Below are 18,708 nucleotides of genomic sequence, written 5' to 3'. Positions count from 1 at the left end.
CTCTTAACTCCCCTCCCCATGCCCTAAATAAACTCTACTCTATACTATACGAGCGAGCGGCTTGTCCCTCAGGGGAAAGGGTTGCCTCAGCATGGTCCCATGGACCCCCTTCCTCCATACCTGACTACACCTCCACCAAAACATACTCATTCTCTCTCTTATCTTTTTATACAATAAAACAAGAACAGTACGTGGTTTTGCTTCTGTAGGTGAACTCATGTGTGTTTGTTTGTTTGTTTGTTTGGGTTTTGTTTTTTTTAGACAGGGCCTTCTGTAGCTCAGACTGACTACTAACTTACTCTGTAGCCAAGGATAATCTTGAACTTGTTATCCTCCTGCCTCCTGAGCTGTTTTTGTTTGTTTGTTTGTTTTGAGATAGGGCTTTCTTTGTAGCACCGGTGGATCTCAGAGTCCCCATCCTCCTGTCTCAGCATCCCCAGGGATGGGAAGAACCTATGCATCAGCATGCCAAGCTTCATCACACATCACTTTATTTTCTAAGATGTGTTTTCTTCACAATATACATTCCTACTGTTAATAATCAAGAGAGGAAAATTTAAATGCTCTTTGGAAAAAAAAAACTTTCCTAGATAACAAGAATTGAGGCACATTGGATGGCTCTCTGGGGCGTTTGTAATCTCAAGCTAGTCTCACCTGTGTAATTAATTCTTTAATGAAGGGATGTCAGGTCTCATTTTTTTCTAAAACCACAACTGACCTGGAATTCCTCAACTTCCCCTCCCTCTTCCCTCCATCCCTCACATTCTTGTAGTCCTCTGCATTCATCCCATTATATGACACCCATTTGTTTACGATGGGTGTCCTTTCTGTTTGGTGTGAATCTCTAGGCTCCACTGGGGGAACCTTAACAAAATGTATCCACTCAGTAAATACTCCCTTTAGGCTGGACAGAATCGCTGTCATGTTGGCAACGGTATGAGCAGAGGGTTGGCAAATCCTCACTGAATTCTTTGAAGCCATATTGAAAACACTCTTAGGGCTTTGAAGTAAGCCAGCTCAGGGGATGGTTGGAGAGAAATGGTCAGTCTAGCAAACATCTATCTACTCACTCCAGGCAGGACAGAGCGTGTCCCCCCAGAGTTAGCACTTCACCTAAACCAGTGACAGTGGACAGGGCTCACTTTCAGCTGCCTTTCAATCATGACCCAATTTAAAAAGCTTCTCTTTCTGGTTTCCTTGAGAAAGAATGGGAAAGACACAGGAGAAATATGTGTTTACTTCTTCAAACAGATAAAGTCTAGAAAAGGACGATAAACTTGTGAACATCAAACCTTCTCTTCAAAGAGCCCAAGACACTACAAAAGAAGCTTAGCATTCTGTAACACATGGTTCCTACAAATCTCCTATTTTTGCAGAAACCAGGGCAGAAGTCATAACAGAGGAAGAAAGCCACTCGCTTTCCCCCTCCTGTTTTCAGTGTTGGCAATGGTACCCAGAGCTTTGTAACTGTCAGTCAAGGGCTCTACCATAGAGTGATACCCCCTAGCTCTCAAACCAACCCTTCTTTTAAAGATGGACTTGGCTCAGTTTCTAGGACTAGCTTCTCAATGACTCTCTAGCAAGTGCCCCAAGACTGGAGCAACAGTGACCTATGGTTTAGACAGGTTTCCACATGTGATATGAGAGGAAACTATTTATTTACTGGCTAACATGGCACATGATACAGATAGTGTAAGAAGTCAAAAGACATAGTGACTTTTCATCCAGTGGCTTGATCTGGCTTCCTAAGGATGTCATGAATGCACTCTCTAAAATCCTCAGAAGAACAACAGAAAATTCAGTCTCTTTGAAGAAAGATGGGGAAAGAATAAACTGAGGGGTCTTTGCATCCCATATTTGAAGTTACTAAGGGTGAGGATGTAAGACTTTTATTTATTTATTTATTTATTTATTTAAATAGGAGAAACTGTACTGGGTCTAGTAATCTTAAGGGCAAAACTACAAAAAAAAAATCTGTACAATATTTATAGTTATGATGCTGCTAGTGGCATGAGTCAAATTAGTTCAGGAAATACTGAACAGTTCTTCAGACAAACAGACAGTGTGTATTGCAGCCGACCTGCAATTCCATCAGTTAAGAGGCAGCAGCAAGCCAACCGAGTTCCAGGTCGCTGAGCACAGTGGTGGCCCAGGACTTTAATTCCAGCACTTGGGAGGCAGAGGCAAGAATCTCTCTGTGACTTAGAGGCCATCTGGGGACACTTAGGGAGATGCCCTCCTCCACTCCTAAGGTCATGTTCAACTACTCAGTGAACTGGAGTTCAGCCGGGGCTTCATGAGACGCCATTCGACAAACAAAAATGCAAAACAACGACAAAACCCAACTCCGACCTGGAATCAAGTCGAATATCATCAGTCAATAGCAGAATAAAAGTTGTGGTGTGTCCACCTGATTGGAATATTATTATTTTTTTTTAAAGTTGAGAAAAAAGAAGTCAGACTTCTAGAGGCAGATACTGCTATGATTCCAGTTATATAAAGTTGGAGATCAGGCAAAGCTAGGAGAGGTAGAGCAGGTGCCGAGGTGAACTGGGCTCAATTCCCAGTATCAAAATAGAGACAGACAATAACCTCATCCATCAGAACCACCTAGATCACTGCCAGTCAGGACTCTGGTTAGACCTGAAGTGGATATGACCAGAGGAAGCCCCTGGGGAGGTGGGGAAGCTGTTTTCTGAGCTGGTTCCTGGCTGTGGGGTTTCTCTGTGACAACTCACCTTAGCTACATACTCATGCACTCTTGCTGAATTATGTCTAATATTGATGGATTGCTTTAAAAGTGGCACCCGTGGGGGCAGAGTTCTTCAAGAAGGGCATACACAGAGCAGTGTATTGGACACAACTGTCTCACTAGAGACATGTTCTGATGGAATTCCCTTTCCTCTAGATCAAATGCTCTCAAACTGTGAGTCTCAACCCCCAAAAGACCACTGGAAAACACTGATATTTATGACTCATAAGAGAACCAAAATTATGGTTATGAAGTAGCAACGAAAATAATGTTATGGTTGGGGGATCGCCATAGCATGAAGAGCTGTCTTAAAGGGTCATAGCATTAGGAAGCTGAGAAGCACGACCCGAGATGGAAGCCACAATTTTCTCTTGCGATCTGGATCTTCAAGGCAAGAGAGTAGTGGTTTTGATGTAACTGCTCTCTCATTGCTACCATGAAGCTCAAACCTCTAGACAGGCCAAGGGTGGAGGGCAACTGTTACATTATAACAGTACTAACTAGAACTGGCCAAGAAAGCTTGGGGCAGGGCTAGACAAGAGGAGGCCTAGGACCACAGACATCACCCAGGGTTTCAAGTCTCCCTGCACCAGCAAGCTGGCAGCAAGAGCAATGTCCCTCAATTCCTGTGGCTAGGATGACCATGTGTGTGTCTAGGATCCTCTGGAGTCCAGAAAATCCAGTCTGGGCCAAGGGTTTATGAGGTTTTTTTTTAATTATTCCTCTTCTTTGCCTGAGGACAGAGGAATATGTGGGCTGCCGGCTTAAAATGATGAGCTCAGAAAAGATGAGGGTGGAACATGGGACCACTTCAGGTCTGGACAGTGTACCCCAACCTTTTACCCAGAGGGATGTGGAGCAAAACTTTGTTATGTTCCCATTCTCCCCAGCCTTTGGAAGGAGGGAGAGACACAATACCACACAAAAGGAGCAGACCACCAGAAATGACCCTGCCATCTTCCTTCTGGCTATCCTGCTTCTTTTTGCCAGTGGTGGAAGTAGATTTAATCGGCAGGCTCTTAGCCTACAATCCAAGGACACCAACAGCCCAGACCTCAGGACTGATAGAAGAAGCACAGATGGAGACAGAAGGGAAGGGACTCAGGGCCCATTTTGTGGCCACAGTCTAAGGTCAACCTCACATTTTCTTCTCCTTCCTCCCTCCCTCCCTCCCTCCCTCCCTCCCTCCCTTTTCTTTCAAGACAGGCTCTCACTAAGTTATCTAAGTTGTCCTTGAACTCACTGCATAGCCCAGGTTGGCGTGGGGCCTGCAATACCCCTCAGACTCTCCAGTGTTATGATTATAGGCATATACTGTAAGCACTGTATACTGCTCAGCACAGCTTTTCTTTTTGTGTACACTAGCGTGTGTGTGTGTGTGTGTGTGTGTGTGTGTGTGTATGTGTGTGTGTGCATCTTATGCTTGGGATGGGCCTTTGACTAATTAGAATCTTTACAGGGCTGCAGTGGGCCTGTTGGCCACCTATTCTCCTACAGCCATGGATAATATGTCATATGCCAGACATGACTCTTGGCCCCAAAATCTAATATAACAAGCCAAACTCCTGCTTTCATGGAATTTGGCCCTTCTTGGAGGTAGAAGATGATTAAATAAGCAAATAGGTACACAAATCCCTCAGTACTGGTTCAAGAACCCCCGACATACCCCCAGATACTGAAGTCACTTATATAAAATGGTATTGTATTTGCTAATAACCTTCTATAAGGGAAGTATATTGGTATAGATCTATAATCTAAGCATTTGAGAGGCCAACACAGAATCATGGGTTTCAGGTCAATTTAGGCTGCTAAAGAGACTGGCACAAACAAACAAACAAACTCATTTCTGGATTAGTTCTAATATCTAACACAGTGCAAAATAGGATTTGACTTACAAGTTTCTGCTAAGATGACAGCCCAGAAAAGTGAAAAGCGTTGTGGCCAGAATACCAGATAGGGACCATGGTGATGGTGATGGTGATGGTGATGGTGATGGTTATGGTGATGGTGATGGGGCTGGTGAAAAGGGGTCCCTTCAGGAATCTACTCTAATGGGTGGATCTGCTAGGAGCTGAAGATGGATGGAAGAAGGGTTATAAATATGGGGGCTGCAAGAATGGCAGGAAGGTTCATGTGAGTGGGTTAGAAAGACCCGGGAGAGAGTAGCTTTGTAAGGGGACCCTGAGGGTTCAATCACAGTCTCTGTAAGTTTGGTGCAAACCTCTGAACTCATAAAGAGGATCAGCCAGAGAGGACCTAAGTTAGAAGTCACCAGCATGTTGATGGCATCAAAGCCACAGACCAGATGGGATTAACTTGAGACTCCAGAGACTTTTCTTGGTAAATATACACTGCATCTGATGGGTCAGATACTGTGCTAAGTCCTTTACAGCCTATGGCTTGTGTATTCTTCCTCAGGATGCTATAACGTTGCTCTATTATTATTCCTATTTTACTGATGTGGGTATTGAGAACAGAAATCCCCAAATGTCTTAGAGATGGCCAACTGTATGAACAGCAAAGAGATAAAGAGAATGGGTCCATGAGGTCTGGGTATTCCAGGGTTAAGGGGGTCAAGGAACAAAGGAGCACAGGCTGGAGGCCAGAGCAGCAATGGGGGAGGGGAGAGGAGTCTCCGGTGTGATGTCCATACACCAACCTTCTGATCCCCTTGCCTCCACTTCCCAAATGCCACGATCATAGCATGTGTCACTCTACCCTGCTTAGAGACGAATTAACATGTACACAGGGATGTGTGTAGGTGATAAGCAATGCTAGGGATGGAATACAACAGAGCCACACCCCCAGCCTTCTTTGGTTTTACTTTGAAATGAACCTACTGGCCAGAAAGATAGCTCAGTGTGTAAAGTTTTTGAGGTGCAATGACAAGGATGAGTTTGGATGTTCAAAACCCATGTAAAAGCTGGACGTGGTGGCTTGTACCTTTATCCTTAGTGCTAGGAGGTGAAGAGGTACTGCAAGTTCAGTGGCCAGATAGTCTACTTGAAACAGTGGAATCCAAATTCATAAAGGGAAATGCCTCAGAAGAAAATAAGGTGGAAAACAACAGAGGAAGAGACCCAGAGTTGACTTTTGGCCTCCACTGGCACCAATGTGTCTGCACACACACACACGCACACGCACACATGGGGTGGTGATGAGAATATGTAACTTCTTCCTCCTTGAAGATGGGTAACAATAATACAAGAGCATCCTAGTGGCTGTACCTTTGCTGCCTATAGAACCCAGAGGTGCCTCCTCTGCAGTCGCACCAGGGGCAGAGCTTCCTCTCTGCTCAGATGACAGCCATCGCTGGTCCCACTTGCATTAGTAAAGAAATGTGTCTGCTGTGAAATACTACATTTGTACACTGTACATTTGGACATTTGGTTTTCAAGCACAGCTGTTTTTCCTATGTCATGCCATCAATTTGATTTAATACACTTAAACATGGAGTAGCAAAACGCTAACCCAGGCAAGGGAATAGAGGCCCTTTACTGCCTAGGAAAACTAGCTTGGTATTTAAGCCCAGGTTCTATCAATTGAGGAAGTCCAGGCATTTTGCGATGACTATTGGGAGGGACGGGAGAGGCCCTGTCAGACTCATGGAGAAGGGTGTCAGAGGAAGGTGGCAAGGGTGCATTTGTTACATCTGGTGCACTGGAAGAATAGCAGCAATTCCCTAGAAAGGGTGCATCTGCTACCTAGCTCCCTCCCTTCCTCCATCTCCCTCCTTTCCTCCTTCCCATCTTCTCTCCCTCTTCCCTCCTCCCCCTCCTTCTAGGTTGAACTGTCCATCCTCCTGCCTCAGCCCCTGAAGTCTCAGGATCACGGGTTCTGTGTGTTCAACCACTTTTCTCTACAGCAGTAAGACAACTCCAGGGGGAAACTGTGGTCTTGCACCCATGGCTATGTCTTGCCTTAATTCTGGAAACAACTCAAAGTCTCTTTTTCCTACCTCCCTGTTGCCTGGCTCTCCTGATACCTCCATTGGGGAAATGGACAAATTAAACGCAGTCACTGCTTCTAAAAAACCTTAATGACCAAGAATCATTGGTTTGGTGTTTTAGCCACACTATCAATTTCCACATGAGTAGAACAAGCTTAATAATGGACCTCTGCCTTTTAGAATAGTTAGGAAGATACAAACCCCTGAGGCCGACACATCATAAGCACAACATATATACATACGTGAGTGTGTATGTATGTACACACAAATATTTGCCACTATGTCTGGCAAGTAAGGTACCTCTAAAAATGAGTAAATTCCATGTTAATGAACACAGTTTCCAAGGATATTAGTTTGAACAAATGTGTTATTGTGGTGTACTTTTGGTCACCCTTTTTTGGTTTTGTTTGCTCATTTGTTTGAGACCAGGTTTATCTATTTATGATGTAACTCTGGCTGACCTGGAACTCGCTATGTAGATCAGGTTAGCTTCAAACTCACAGAGGTTGCCTGCCTCTGCTTCTGCGGGAACTAAAGGGCATTCACTAACGTGACCAGTCATATCCCGTACTTTTGATCATTCTTAAATTTGGAAAGGAAAAGATGAAAAGAGATAGTAGGGTTGGGGGTGTGGTATACTCCGTGTAATAAGCCTCAGAGGTACAACATATACTTAGCACGCACCACAAATACACACAAGCGATGCTGGTGATTAAATGAACTCCAGCTCTCCCCCTATTATTTGCTGAGGTCAGGGAGCAAGATCTCAATGGTTTGCAGCCCGCCACCTCCCAAACCTTAACAACCTCTGTGCCTTATACTTAAGGGAGATCTTTTTCACTCTGTGTCTGTCCCCCGCAGAGCTTGGGGGGGGGGTCTATCTCCCAGCACATGGATAAAACAAATGTCATCAAATTCTACTCCTTATCAGCCTGGACTCCAGTTTTGCTTACATATAGCAGTGCAGAGGCTAAAGGTCAACCCTGCACAAAAGTCCCAAGAATAGCCTTGGAATATGAGATGGCGGGGAAAACAATCTCGAGCTGAAAACCATTGTATGCTGAGCATGTGTGTCAAGTTTATGGGAGGAAAACAATTTAACTAATCAAAGCCCATTCACACCAGGCTATAAAGAAAGCACTAAAAGCCAAGAAGCATGGAAGGACACCTGGTCTACCTCCACTACTTTGTAGAGATTAGGAAGTAGAGGGTACCTAGAACTTGCCCAGCTAAGGCAAAAGCAGCTCCTCCTGAGAAGAATGGCTTACAGCACCACCATTTAGCTGTCTAACAACTGCCTCCCTGGATTGGTGTTCTTTTTTTTTTTTTTCCTCCCTCAGTCTTGGGCAGAGAACAAGTCAGGCTGGTTTGAAACTTGCCTGGGCAACCAGTGTCACCTGGTTTGTCTGCGTGTCCCGTGACTTGCAAGCAGACTCACGTCATAAATCTTAACTTTGTACTATTCCATGCAGCCTCAAGCAGGGAAGGGGGGGTTGGGGTGATGAACCTGGGTTTCTAGGCCCCAACCAACACGTCTCTCATTCTGTTGCAATGACCTTCTGCTTCTCTGTCAACAACAAGGGCTATATCAAAGAGCTAAGAGGCTTGACCTTCAACCTACAACCTCACCTCTGACCCCTGTAAAGATAATTTTCCAGCGCAAAACCAGCCCCTCCTACATATTCAAAGAGTATGCGGCATGCCAAACTGGCACAGCCATTTATAACCTCATTCAGTTATAAACCCCCTGATGGCTTTTCAGGTTAATAGCTATGTAGGTCTGAGGATTTTTCTGACCTGAGAATGCAAAATGGGTCCATCCTCTTTAGTTGCTCCCCTTTAAACCTTCTGGAGACTTCCAGGGCTATACTGAATTCTACTTCATGCACGGAAGGTCCGCTGTATTACTCTTTCCATCACTGTGTCATGGGACTGACAATTTCCCGGTTCTGGTGCCAGGAGGAATCAAGAAGGTAGAAAGTTCAAGTGCCTTCAAAGCAATTAAAATCAACACGCAGGCAAGGAGCATCTAGGCCACTCCCACCTCCTACAGAGAATTTCATCTGGTGGTGTCACCACACTCCCAGTGCCCAAACTTGGAAGGAGTGACAGGATTGCCAGCCCTCTTCATTCACCAGCTTCTCTGCGTCCCCCAGCTCGCCGCAACCAGCACCTAGCTTCGTCTTTGATCACCTGTGGGTTTCAGAAGGTTCCAGGCCATTTTCCCGGCTGATATCTGTCTGCACCATCTCCCGTTTCAGTTCTCCGATCTCTGTGGCGATCGTGTCAATGAGCTATACAGAGACAAAAATAGCATGACGTCAGGAAGTGAAGAGGCGGGCTGTGTTCCTAAAGCCAGGGAGCTCCTGCCTTCAACAGATGACCCTCCCACCCCACCCCCAGTTTTAAATCTTGGCTCTGTGAATTTCCTCTAACTAGAGGAAAAAATAAAGGGGGAGGAGCAGGTCCCCTTTAAAAAGAGGAAGAACTTAGGTTTTGATATTGGGAAAGAGCTGGGGTTTCAGTATTGTAATAAGGAAAAGATTCTGACGCCCAGTTTGGGTTGCTCAACATGAATATAGAAGAATAAATAAATCCTACTCAAACCAGGTCTCCAAACTCATTTTTGTCAAAAGAAATATTTCAAGGATCTCTGTGAGGTGGAGGCCATCTTGGTCTACATAATGAGGTTTAGACCAGCCAGGGCTACAGAGTGAGACCCTGTCACAGAAAAAATATATATATATATATATAAAACAAAGCATGGTGGCACACAACGATAATCCTAGCACCAAGAGGCTGAGGAAAGAGTATAAAGAATTTGAAAGAAGTCTAAGCTACACAACAAGACACTGGTTCAAAACAAAAAAGAGACAAGTAAACAATGTAGTTCTTACAAATTCAAATTTGGCGAGATTCTAGGCATAAACCCAGGCCTCACACACACTATGTAAATATTCTACCTGAGCTGTATCTCCAGTTTTCATTGATCAGTTGACTGAGTCACTGAGTGAGCCAGGCCTTACCATGTAGCCTAGGCTAGCCTTGAAGAGTCAGGCCTTACCATGTAGCCTAGGCCAGCCTTGAACTCCCTAAGTATGGCATTCTGGTCTTGAACTTGGGAACCCTCCTGCTTCAGTTTCTCTCTTTCACTATCGTTTTTGATTTGGTGTTTTGAGAAAGGGTTTTGCTAGGTCATTCAGGTTGGTCTGGAACTGACTGTGTACACCAAAGCTGACCTACAACTCAAGGCAACCCTCCTGTCTCAACCTCATGAACAGTAGGATTCTAGACATGAACTGCTACTATGCCTAGCTTAGCCTTTTAAGATGCTAAATGTGAAGCCGGTGGGTCATACTTCTGCTCCCAGCTACATGAAAGGTAAAGACAGAAGGGTCATTTGAACGCAGAAGACTAAGACCATACTGAACAACATGGGAGTCTACACACCTTCATGAATGATTGAATGAGTGAACAAATGAATATAAAATCTTGAAATTAAACCATGAAAGCATGGAGACAGATTATGGGGTAGAGGGAAGTTGGCTCAAGTCTAGGAATGAATAAATCAGAGTGGGGAAGACCCTGGCGACATCTAGAAGATAACTGTGACTTCTACTGGTAATGACTTCAGCTCTCTTGTGTCCCTCACTTCTTGTGAAGAGGCCCCATCTCATCCCAAAGGGTGGAGTAAATCTCAGGTTCATCCATCCACCTTGGCTCCTCCCAGCCCAATCCCCCACATGCCCCACCTGTCTTCTCTTTGGCCTTGCTGAAGACTGAACTCAGGATCTGTGCATACCAGGCAAGTGATACTTCCCCGAAATATACCCTCCAGCTTCTCAATATAACTAGTCACTGTAAATGTATAGAAAGCATGTATGGTTGCTACTCTGTTCCAGACTTTTGAAAGTGCAGCTATTTTTCATATATGTGTGGCTTATGCTAACATTCAATGAGCCTATTTGTAAGCTATTTGAAAAGCCTGACTTCATTTATTTATTCATCCATTCAGCTTCAAACCTTTATGGGCACCCACTTCATGCCAGGCATGAAGTGGAGAGAGTAAGGTTGGCAAGTTGGCAGGTTCCAATTTTCACTGGTTGGAGAAATAGACCCCAGAACTGAGTATTGAGACTTTCTGGATTGAAGGTAGATAAGGGGAACTTAGGGGGTAACTAAGGGGCCTTGCTACCTAGTGTGGGTTATCAAGAAAGGTGTTTACACAGGCAATAGAGCTCTGAATGACTTGAAAAGATCAAAGGAACAGTCCATCATGCATAAAGGTCCAGAACATGGAAAATGAATTATGCAGGCACTAGATGATGTTAATATTATTGAGAATATTACACTCTTCATGTCTTTGAGTTTCCTGCAGTGAGAGCCAGTGGGCATTTTAAATTTTGGCAATTGGGAGGCTTACATTTCATGATCTGTAGACACCGTCTAGTTGGATTTGGGGACATAGCTCAGTAGCTGTGGCACTTGCCTAACCAACACAAGGTCCAGAGTTTGATCTATAGCATGGTCAAGAAAAAGAAATCTTGTCTTTGGGCTATAGATGCTTGTAAGTGCTGGTGGCGAAAGGGGACACTAGTTAAGAACAATAGCAGGGCCCCCAGACAAGAGACCAGCTTGGACTTCTTGGGGCCAGTGAGAACAGAAAGAGAAGGAAGATCCAGGAACAACTTTCCAGAAATGGATATGAGAGGATGGTTGAATATAAAATTATGAGAAAAACGAATTAGAAAATTAAGTTGCAGGGTGTGAGGGTGCACACTGTGGGCCTGGACAAGAGGCAGGTGAGCCAAGAACTCAGGATCATCTTTGAGCACAGTGAGTTCAGGGTCCAGCCTGGAATAATATCATCTCAAACACAAACAAGCCGGGCGGTGGTGGCGCACACCTTTAATCCCAGCACTTGGGAGGCAGAGGCAGGCAGATTCCTGAGTTCGAGGCCAGCCTGGTCTACAAAGTGAGTCCCAGGACAGCCAGGGCTATAAAGAGAAACCCTGTCTCAAAAACAAAAAGACAAAAAATAAAAAACAAACAAACAAACAAACAAAAAAACCCACAAACAAGGTACTGGAGAAATGGTTTGGTAGTTAACAGCATTACTGATCTATCTGAGGACCAGGATCCAGATCCTAGCACCCACACTGGGTGTATCATGAAAGCCTAGAACTACAGCTTTAAGGGAGCTAACACCTCCACGGGTGCTCACCATGGGTGCTCACAAGCACTAAGGTCTAGACACAAGAGCTGTACAGAGGTCTAGCAGAGGGCCCCACCCAAAGGACATCCTGCTATAGCCTTAAGCAAACCTCACAGATTAGATCCCTACCCCAGCAGCAGGAGTAGTCACCATGTCTCCATTCACCTCTGCACTCTTCATCACTTGGCCACCAACAACACTGGTTTGAACATAAAAGAGGGGACTGCAGGCCCATGAGATGGCTGAAGATCTGAGTTCAATTCCTGGGTCCCCAGTGGCCTTCCCTAGAAGAAGTAAGCGACCCTGGCAGTTGAGCTGCTTCCTGCAGCCATTGCTCTTATCACTGCACCTTGATTGCAGCTCTTGGCCTTGTCCCCCCTCCTTTCTCTAAACCTAGACAAGCACAGATCCTGTAGCGTGGCTCTCACTTAGTAGTACCAAGCAGTACACCATTTCTCCGCACAGTGACCTGAAGGTCGGAAGGTAGATAAATGCAAACGTTGCTCCTGGATGGATCCCTGACAGAGGGAGGCATGTTCTCCCCTCCATCCAATCCCTACTTAGCCCACACACTTGACAACATAGAGGGAATCCCTCAAGAATTGGACCAGAATCAAATGTTCCAGGGCCAGGCCTGCTCTTAGCATTGTTTATAGACACATCAGGCTCCTCCAACAGCAAATGTCATCACCGAGAGCCACTCCTTCCTCGCATAAGCCCATTGGATTGGGCTTTGGGAGCTATTCATATTGTTCTTTGATAAAATTGTTTGTTTGCTTTTAATTCTTAAAAGCTTTCGTAATACTACAAATTCTACATTTGATTCTTCCTAAATTCACTCTTTTGGACATTCTTTGAGGACAGAACCCTGGTAACTTTAACACGAGGGACCCATGTTAAAGTTACCAGGAGCGTCTGCATGAGTCTTCTTCTACACCTGGTGATAGTAACGAAAGCAGTGGTTCTCAACCTTCCTGACACTGTGATCCTTTAATACAGTTCCTCATACTGTGGTGACTCCCAACCATAAAATTATTTTCATTACTACTTTGTCACTCTTTTGTTACCGTTACAGTGTTTTATTACCATTTTGCTACTGTTATGAATGGTAATATAAATATCTGTATTTTCCCATTGTCTGAGGTGAGCCCTGTAAAAGATCCCTAAAGGGGTCACGATCCAGATTGAGAACCACTGAACTTAAGTTTCTACAATGTACACAATCCCAACACAAGCATCCATCAAGAAGTCTGAATGTCTCTGCTGATGTCCCACTATGCTGAGGCTATGGTCCAGAGAAGACTGGATGCCGAAGCATCTGCAAAGCTAACCCACGAGTGTGGCTTCTGACTACTCTGGTCACCCAGGAAGCCTGCAGTCCATAGTGAAGGGGATAACAGTAGCTTTATCTGATCTAGTCAGAGGATGAGATAGGACCTCAGGTTGGCAGGGCATAAAGTTCATGAGACAATGATTCTGACTCCCAAACCCCAGCATATCTCTCATCCTCAAAACAGCACCCAGAAACTAAGGTTTGAATCCAACAGACTGCCATCTACAAAATACAGCTCAGCAGAACTCCACCTTCAAAGCCAGGGCAGTATTTGGACTGTCTCTGTCTCTGTCTCTATCTCTGTCTCTCTCTCAGCTTTAATTCCAGCTAGGGAGTGTGGAGCAGTAATAACTGGGCCATCTTGGGCAGGGGGAGGGGGTGCTCAGGAAGGCCAGCCTTCAAATCCCTCTTCCTTTGTGGGCTAGGTCACCTTAGGCCAGTCACAAGTCTAAAGGGGTGATGCTATGAAAAGGTGACTGGAGGACTGAATACAGTCACCGGTTCCTAAGTATTCTCTTTCCTCTTCCTATATATAGCTCCTCCTATTTTTCAAAATCAAGATGACAGAGAGCTAATTCTAAGGGATACTTAAAAGAGGTCCTGGAAGGGCCCTCTCAACCTGGAAGAGACCCTGATCACCAGCAGCAAGTAAGGATCTGGGGCATCTCTATCTGTCCAGAATTCTCCCGCCTACTAGGCACCCATTTTCCTCTAATGGGAAGATAAGTCATTGTATGTAACTCTGTATACACAGGAGGGAGGAGGGAACAGGGAGGGAACCCCAAATCTTTTCTTTTGGGGGGGTTTAGATAAAAGCAGAATAATTCTCTTGAAGGTCAAGTAAAAATAGAACAAGAAAGTGCTTAGAGAGTGAGGCTAAAAATCCCTGGTGTCACTCAGGAATGTTATCAATGCTGAGAAGGGATGTGCAGCTGATAGGGCGATGGCTGGAGACCCAGGGTGTGGGAAAAGTCGGGCACTTGGCTGCCAGCTTCACAATTTCTTCTATACCCCAATTCATCAACGTGGCCTTGGAGCCTGGTGGGCTTTTGCGTTCTGGGAATCAACTGTGTGGGAAAAGACTTATTCCAGGACCTGAGAAATCACATGATCCAAACAATTCCCTCCCCTGTCTATTTCTGTTGACCTGCTGTTCCGTGGGTCTGGTGGGTACGTCCCACACTGGGGGTTTTCCAAAGCTGTCTCTGAAAACGATGGGCCCCTTCCACACTTGTAAACAATCTTTGTTCCTGGAATTATCACCAGGGAATAAAAGGTAGCACGGGCTCCCGGCTCCATTTATAGACAAAAGTTTGTTGATAGTGTTGTTGCTTTGAGACAAGGTCTCACATAGCCTATGCTGGCCTCAAACTCGATACGTACCCAAGGTTGGCCTTGAACTTCTGATCTTCTAGACTTGGAGTATTAGAATTATAAACATGTAACACTATGACCAGCTATTTTCTTTGTTTTTGTTTTCTTTGAGACAAGGCCTCACTTGTACCCCAACCTGGCCTGGAACTATGTAGCCCAGGTTGGCCTCAAACTTGAGGCAATCCTCCTGTCTTATCCTCCTGAGTACTGGGATTACAAAAGCTGGTGACAATGCCCAACTGGATCATTCTTGCGTATTATCTCTCTGTTTTGTTTTGGGTTTTTTTTTTTTTTCACCCAATGGAATGACTCATACTGTCACGCTTTCCAGCCGACTTCTGCCATAAGATTCATTCAACCGAATCCTGCGGGAATCACCTAAATGTGGGGAAATACCACAATCTTAATTTCCTTTGCTTATTTATCTATTTTTTAGAAGGGTTATGCCATAGCCCTAGCTGCTCTAATATTTTCTGTTTGGCTCAAGCTGGTGTGGAACCCATGACAATCCTCCTACCTCAGCATCTCCAATGTTGGGTTACAGATGCGCACCTCGACTCCCAGCCGACTTTGACTGTGACAGACACCGGAGTCAACCTCACTGCTTTGCTATCATGAGCAGTGCTGAGCTGAGCATCCCGGGGTTCTCCTTGCGAAGCCTGTGAAAGCTCAGGGAAACTCCAGCATCTATGTATTCAGGTTATAGGTGGTGTCACAGTTACCCATGTGCCTTTGCCTTTTTTTTTTTTTTTTAACTGCCTCTGCCATATTTGAAAGTGTCCATGGCACTTGTCTGAGTTTGATATTCTATTTTTCAAAAATATATGTGTGTGGGTGTCATGCCTACATGTTTGTCTGTGTAACACACATGTGAGTTTGGTGCCCTCAGGGGCCAAAAATAAACACTGGATCTGGAATGTTACAGATAGTTGGGAGCTGCCAAGTGCTTACAGGGAATTGAACCTGTGTCCTCTGGAAGAGTAGCTAGTGTTCTTAACCACCGAGTGATTCCTCCAGCTCTACTAATGTCCTATTTTTAAATGTGTGTGTGTACATGCACATGCCACAAAACAATCTGGGTCGTGGGTCCTTGCCTTTAATTTATTTAAGACAGGGTCTTTTGTATTTACTGCTGGGCTAGCTCAGATACAAACTTGTGGAGGTTTTCTTGTCTTGGCCTCATGCCCCACTGTAGGAATACTAGGATTACAAGTGTGTGCTAACTGTACCAGACTCTACATAGGCTCTGGGGATCCAAACTCTAGGAACTTATGCTTGAATATTTAGTGCCATAGCCACTGAAATATCTCCCCAGCCTTTTATCCACTTTTAACTTGAAACAATTCTGGTGCTGGGTATCAAATGCATTGAGGTAAGCACTTTCATATCCCAAAATCATATATGTGTGTGTGTGTGTGTACACATATGTATGTATGTATACACACATGTGTGTATATGTATATGTATATACACACACACACAAACACACACACACACACAGGACTTGATCATGATGCCCTTAAACTCACAGAGTTCTGCCTGCCTCTTCCTTCTGAGGGCTGGTATTAAAGGTATGTTACCATATATATCCCCAATATCCAATTTTTAGACTTCATTCAATCTGATGGAGCAATTCTTTTTCTTTTTTGCTTCGGCTTGCTTGGTACCGAGTATATTTTTGTTATGTATTTGCGTCACTTTGCCTGTTCATATATCTGTTGCTCAGTTGGAGGTTTCTTTACTTTTCTCATTAAGTTGTACAAAGGTGTGGGTTGAATTCACTGTCCTAAATATTTCAAATACTTTCTTTCAGATCATTGTAAATTAACATTTTTCTTAAACATTTAATGATGATAGAATCTCTGTTTTTCTTTCCCAGTCCTGGTGGTTGAAGGGACTTGTGTTTGGTATCCAAGTCCTCTATCACTGAACCCTAGCCTACCATTAATTCCATCTATCTATCTATCTATCTTCTATCTATCTATCTATCTATCTATCTATCTATCTATCTATCTATCTATCTATCTTAGACAGGGTCTCATTTCCTTATATTTATTTATTTATTTATGTATTTATTTATGTATTTTAGACAAGGTTTTACTAGGAAAGCATACTTATCACTGAGCTCTATCCTATTCCTAATATTGCCTTTATTTATTTATTTATTTATTTATTTTAGACAGAACTTCACTATATTGCCCCACCGAGCCTGAAACTTTATATATGTCTGCTGACCTTAAACTGACAGAGAACAGCCTGCCACTAGCTTCCCAAGTGTTGGTATTAAAGGTATATACCATCACACCCAGCCTTTTGGGGTACATTTTTCATTTTAAAAAAAGGGGGAGGAGGAGGAAGAGGAAGAGGAAGAGGAAGAGGAAGAGGAAGAGGAAGAGGAGGAGGAGGAGGAAGAGGAGGAGGAGGAGGAAGAGGACGAGGAAGAGGAGGAGGAGGGGAAGGGGGAGGGGAGGGAGAGGGGAGGGAAAAAAAGAGGAAGAAGAGGAAGAAAAAGAGGAAGAGGAAGAGGAAAGAAAGGGAAGGAGAGAGAGAACTTCAAATTGAGGTCTTACTAAATTACCTAGGGTGTTCTGTCAGTCTGTTTTCCAGGCATGCCTTGAACCATTGAGCATCCTGCTTCAGCCTCTGGAGTTATGGGGAATCCAGAGCTATGCTACCAGGCCAGAAGGTAGAATAAAATCATCCAACTTGTCATTATGGTTCTTGTTCATCTTGAAGTAGTACAGAGTCCGTAGTATCGAGTCCATATACTTTCTACTTGGACTTGTCTACAGGTTTGCTTATTTACACACATTTGTTTGTAAGTCTTCCTATTCCTCTGGAATCAAATTTCATGTGTGACATAAAATCAGGACTTTGCCTGGGCTACACAGGAAGACTCTGTCTTAAGGAACCGAACAAAACCATTCCAAAATTAGCAAAGCAAATAAAATATCATCAGACCTGGAATCTTAAGCCAACAAGCCCTCAACCGTGAGATGACTACTCCTGTCTCCCAAAAATTAAGCTCTAGAAAACAAAGGACACCATGTCCCTTGTGTGTGATGGTCCAGGTACCCATTACTTCAGTATGCCAGATCTTCCTCAGACCTGAAAATCCCTGTGAAGATCTGGCTGCTGGTGACCTTGTTCAACACTTGTACTTCACCACTGGGGCTTCTCAAACCTTGGCAGACATGCACAGGAGAAAACGACCCCGCCCTCACAGCCAGCCCCCATCTCTTGCCAGGAGACATGCAGCTGCTGAGACCTGTTTTGTCTATTACACAGAGACCAAGAAGGACCCCTATCCCACCCCCAGGGTCAGTCTTCAGCCAGCTACTGATGAAGTATAAGTAGCCCACCCAGCTCCCTCATCTCCTACAGGAAGATTCTGAAATAACAGTATGTCCTCAGGCTTCTTTTGATGGACTCAAAGCCACCTTCAGGGGACTGCTCAGTAGTGGAGACCAGTCGAAGGTGTTTTCTTCCCTCCACTCAACCCTGATCCGTCTCTGGGGTTCTAGGTAAGATACTTCCATAAAAATGTTTTGCTCTGGACTCTGAAGGATGCCATCTAAGAAGCCTTCTAGCCTTCCTCCTTGACCATTCTAGCTGCTGGGCTTGCCTGAGGGTAATCTCTGAAGTTCAGGACTCTCCCAAGTGCCCTTCACTGAAAGGCACTTCCCCAGGCGTGTCTTTCTGTGTAGAGCTGCAGTACACCAAGCCAGAGCTGTCCTCATGAATGAACTGAAGGCTCTTCCTACTCCCAGCTTCCTCTTGCTAACTTCCCTATTTGTTTGCCTTCCAGACAAGGGGTAAATCAGGACACTGAGGAGATAGAGCTCTGAACAGTCCTTTATCCTCAGCTGGGCAGGATGGGGAAGTAGGAGAAATTATGATAGCTGCTATAAAAGGTCTGCTGAAGATTCAGAAAGATGGTTATCTTGTTTTTTTTTTTTTGTTTGTTTTGTTTTTTTTGGTATGTGGGATGTGTGTGTGTGTGTGTGTGTGTGTGTGTGTATACATGTGACATGAAGTAAAAAGGCAATAATGAAACCAGGTGTTGGTGGCTCACACCTTTAATC

The 18,708-nt window shown here is 44.5% G+C and overlaps 1 protein-coding gene across 1 annotated transcript in view; it reads right to left on the bottom strand.

Annotated features, from left to right (window-relative positions):
- Rin2 (Ras and Rab interactor 2) overlaps positions 1 to 18,708 on the bottom strand; it is a 102,648-nt gene that overhangs the window by 56,358 nt on the left and 27,582 nt on the right. The window contains exon 3 of the mRNA XM_021192786.2: positions 8,895 to 8,995. Coding sequence (XP_021048445.1) covers positions 8,895 to 8,995 — 101 coding nt within the window. The remainder of the gene's footprint in view (positions 1 to 8,894; positions 8,996 to 18,708) is intronic.

This window comes from Mus pahari, chromosome 3, assembly GCF_900095145.1.
Source record: "Mus pahari chromosome 3, PAHARI_EIJ_v1.1, whole genome shotgun sequence".
Lineage (NCBI taxonomy): Eukaryota > Metazoa > Chordata > Mammalia > Rodentia > Muridae > Mus > Mus pahari.
This window is presented reverse-complemented; position numbering and strand designations above follow the sequence as displayed.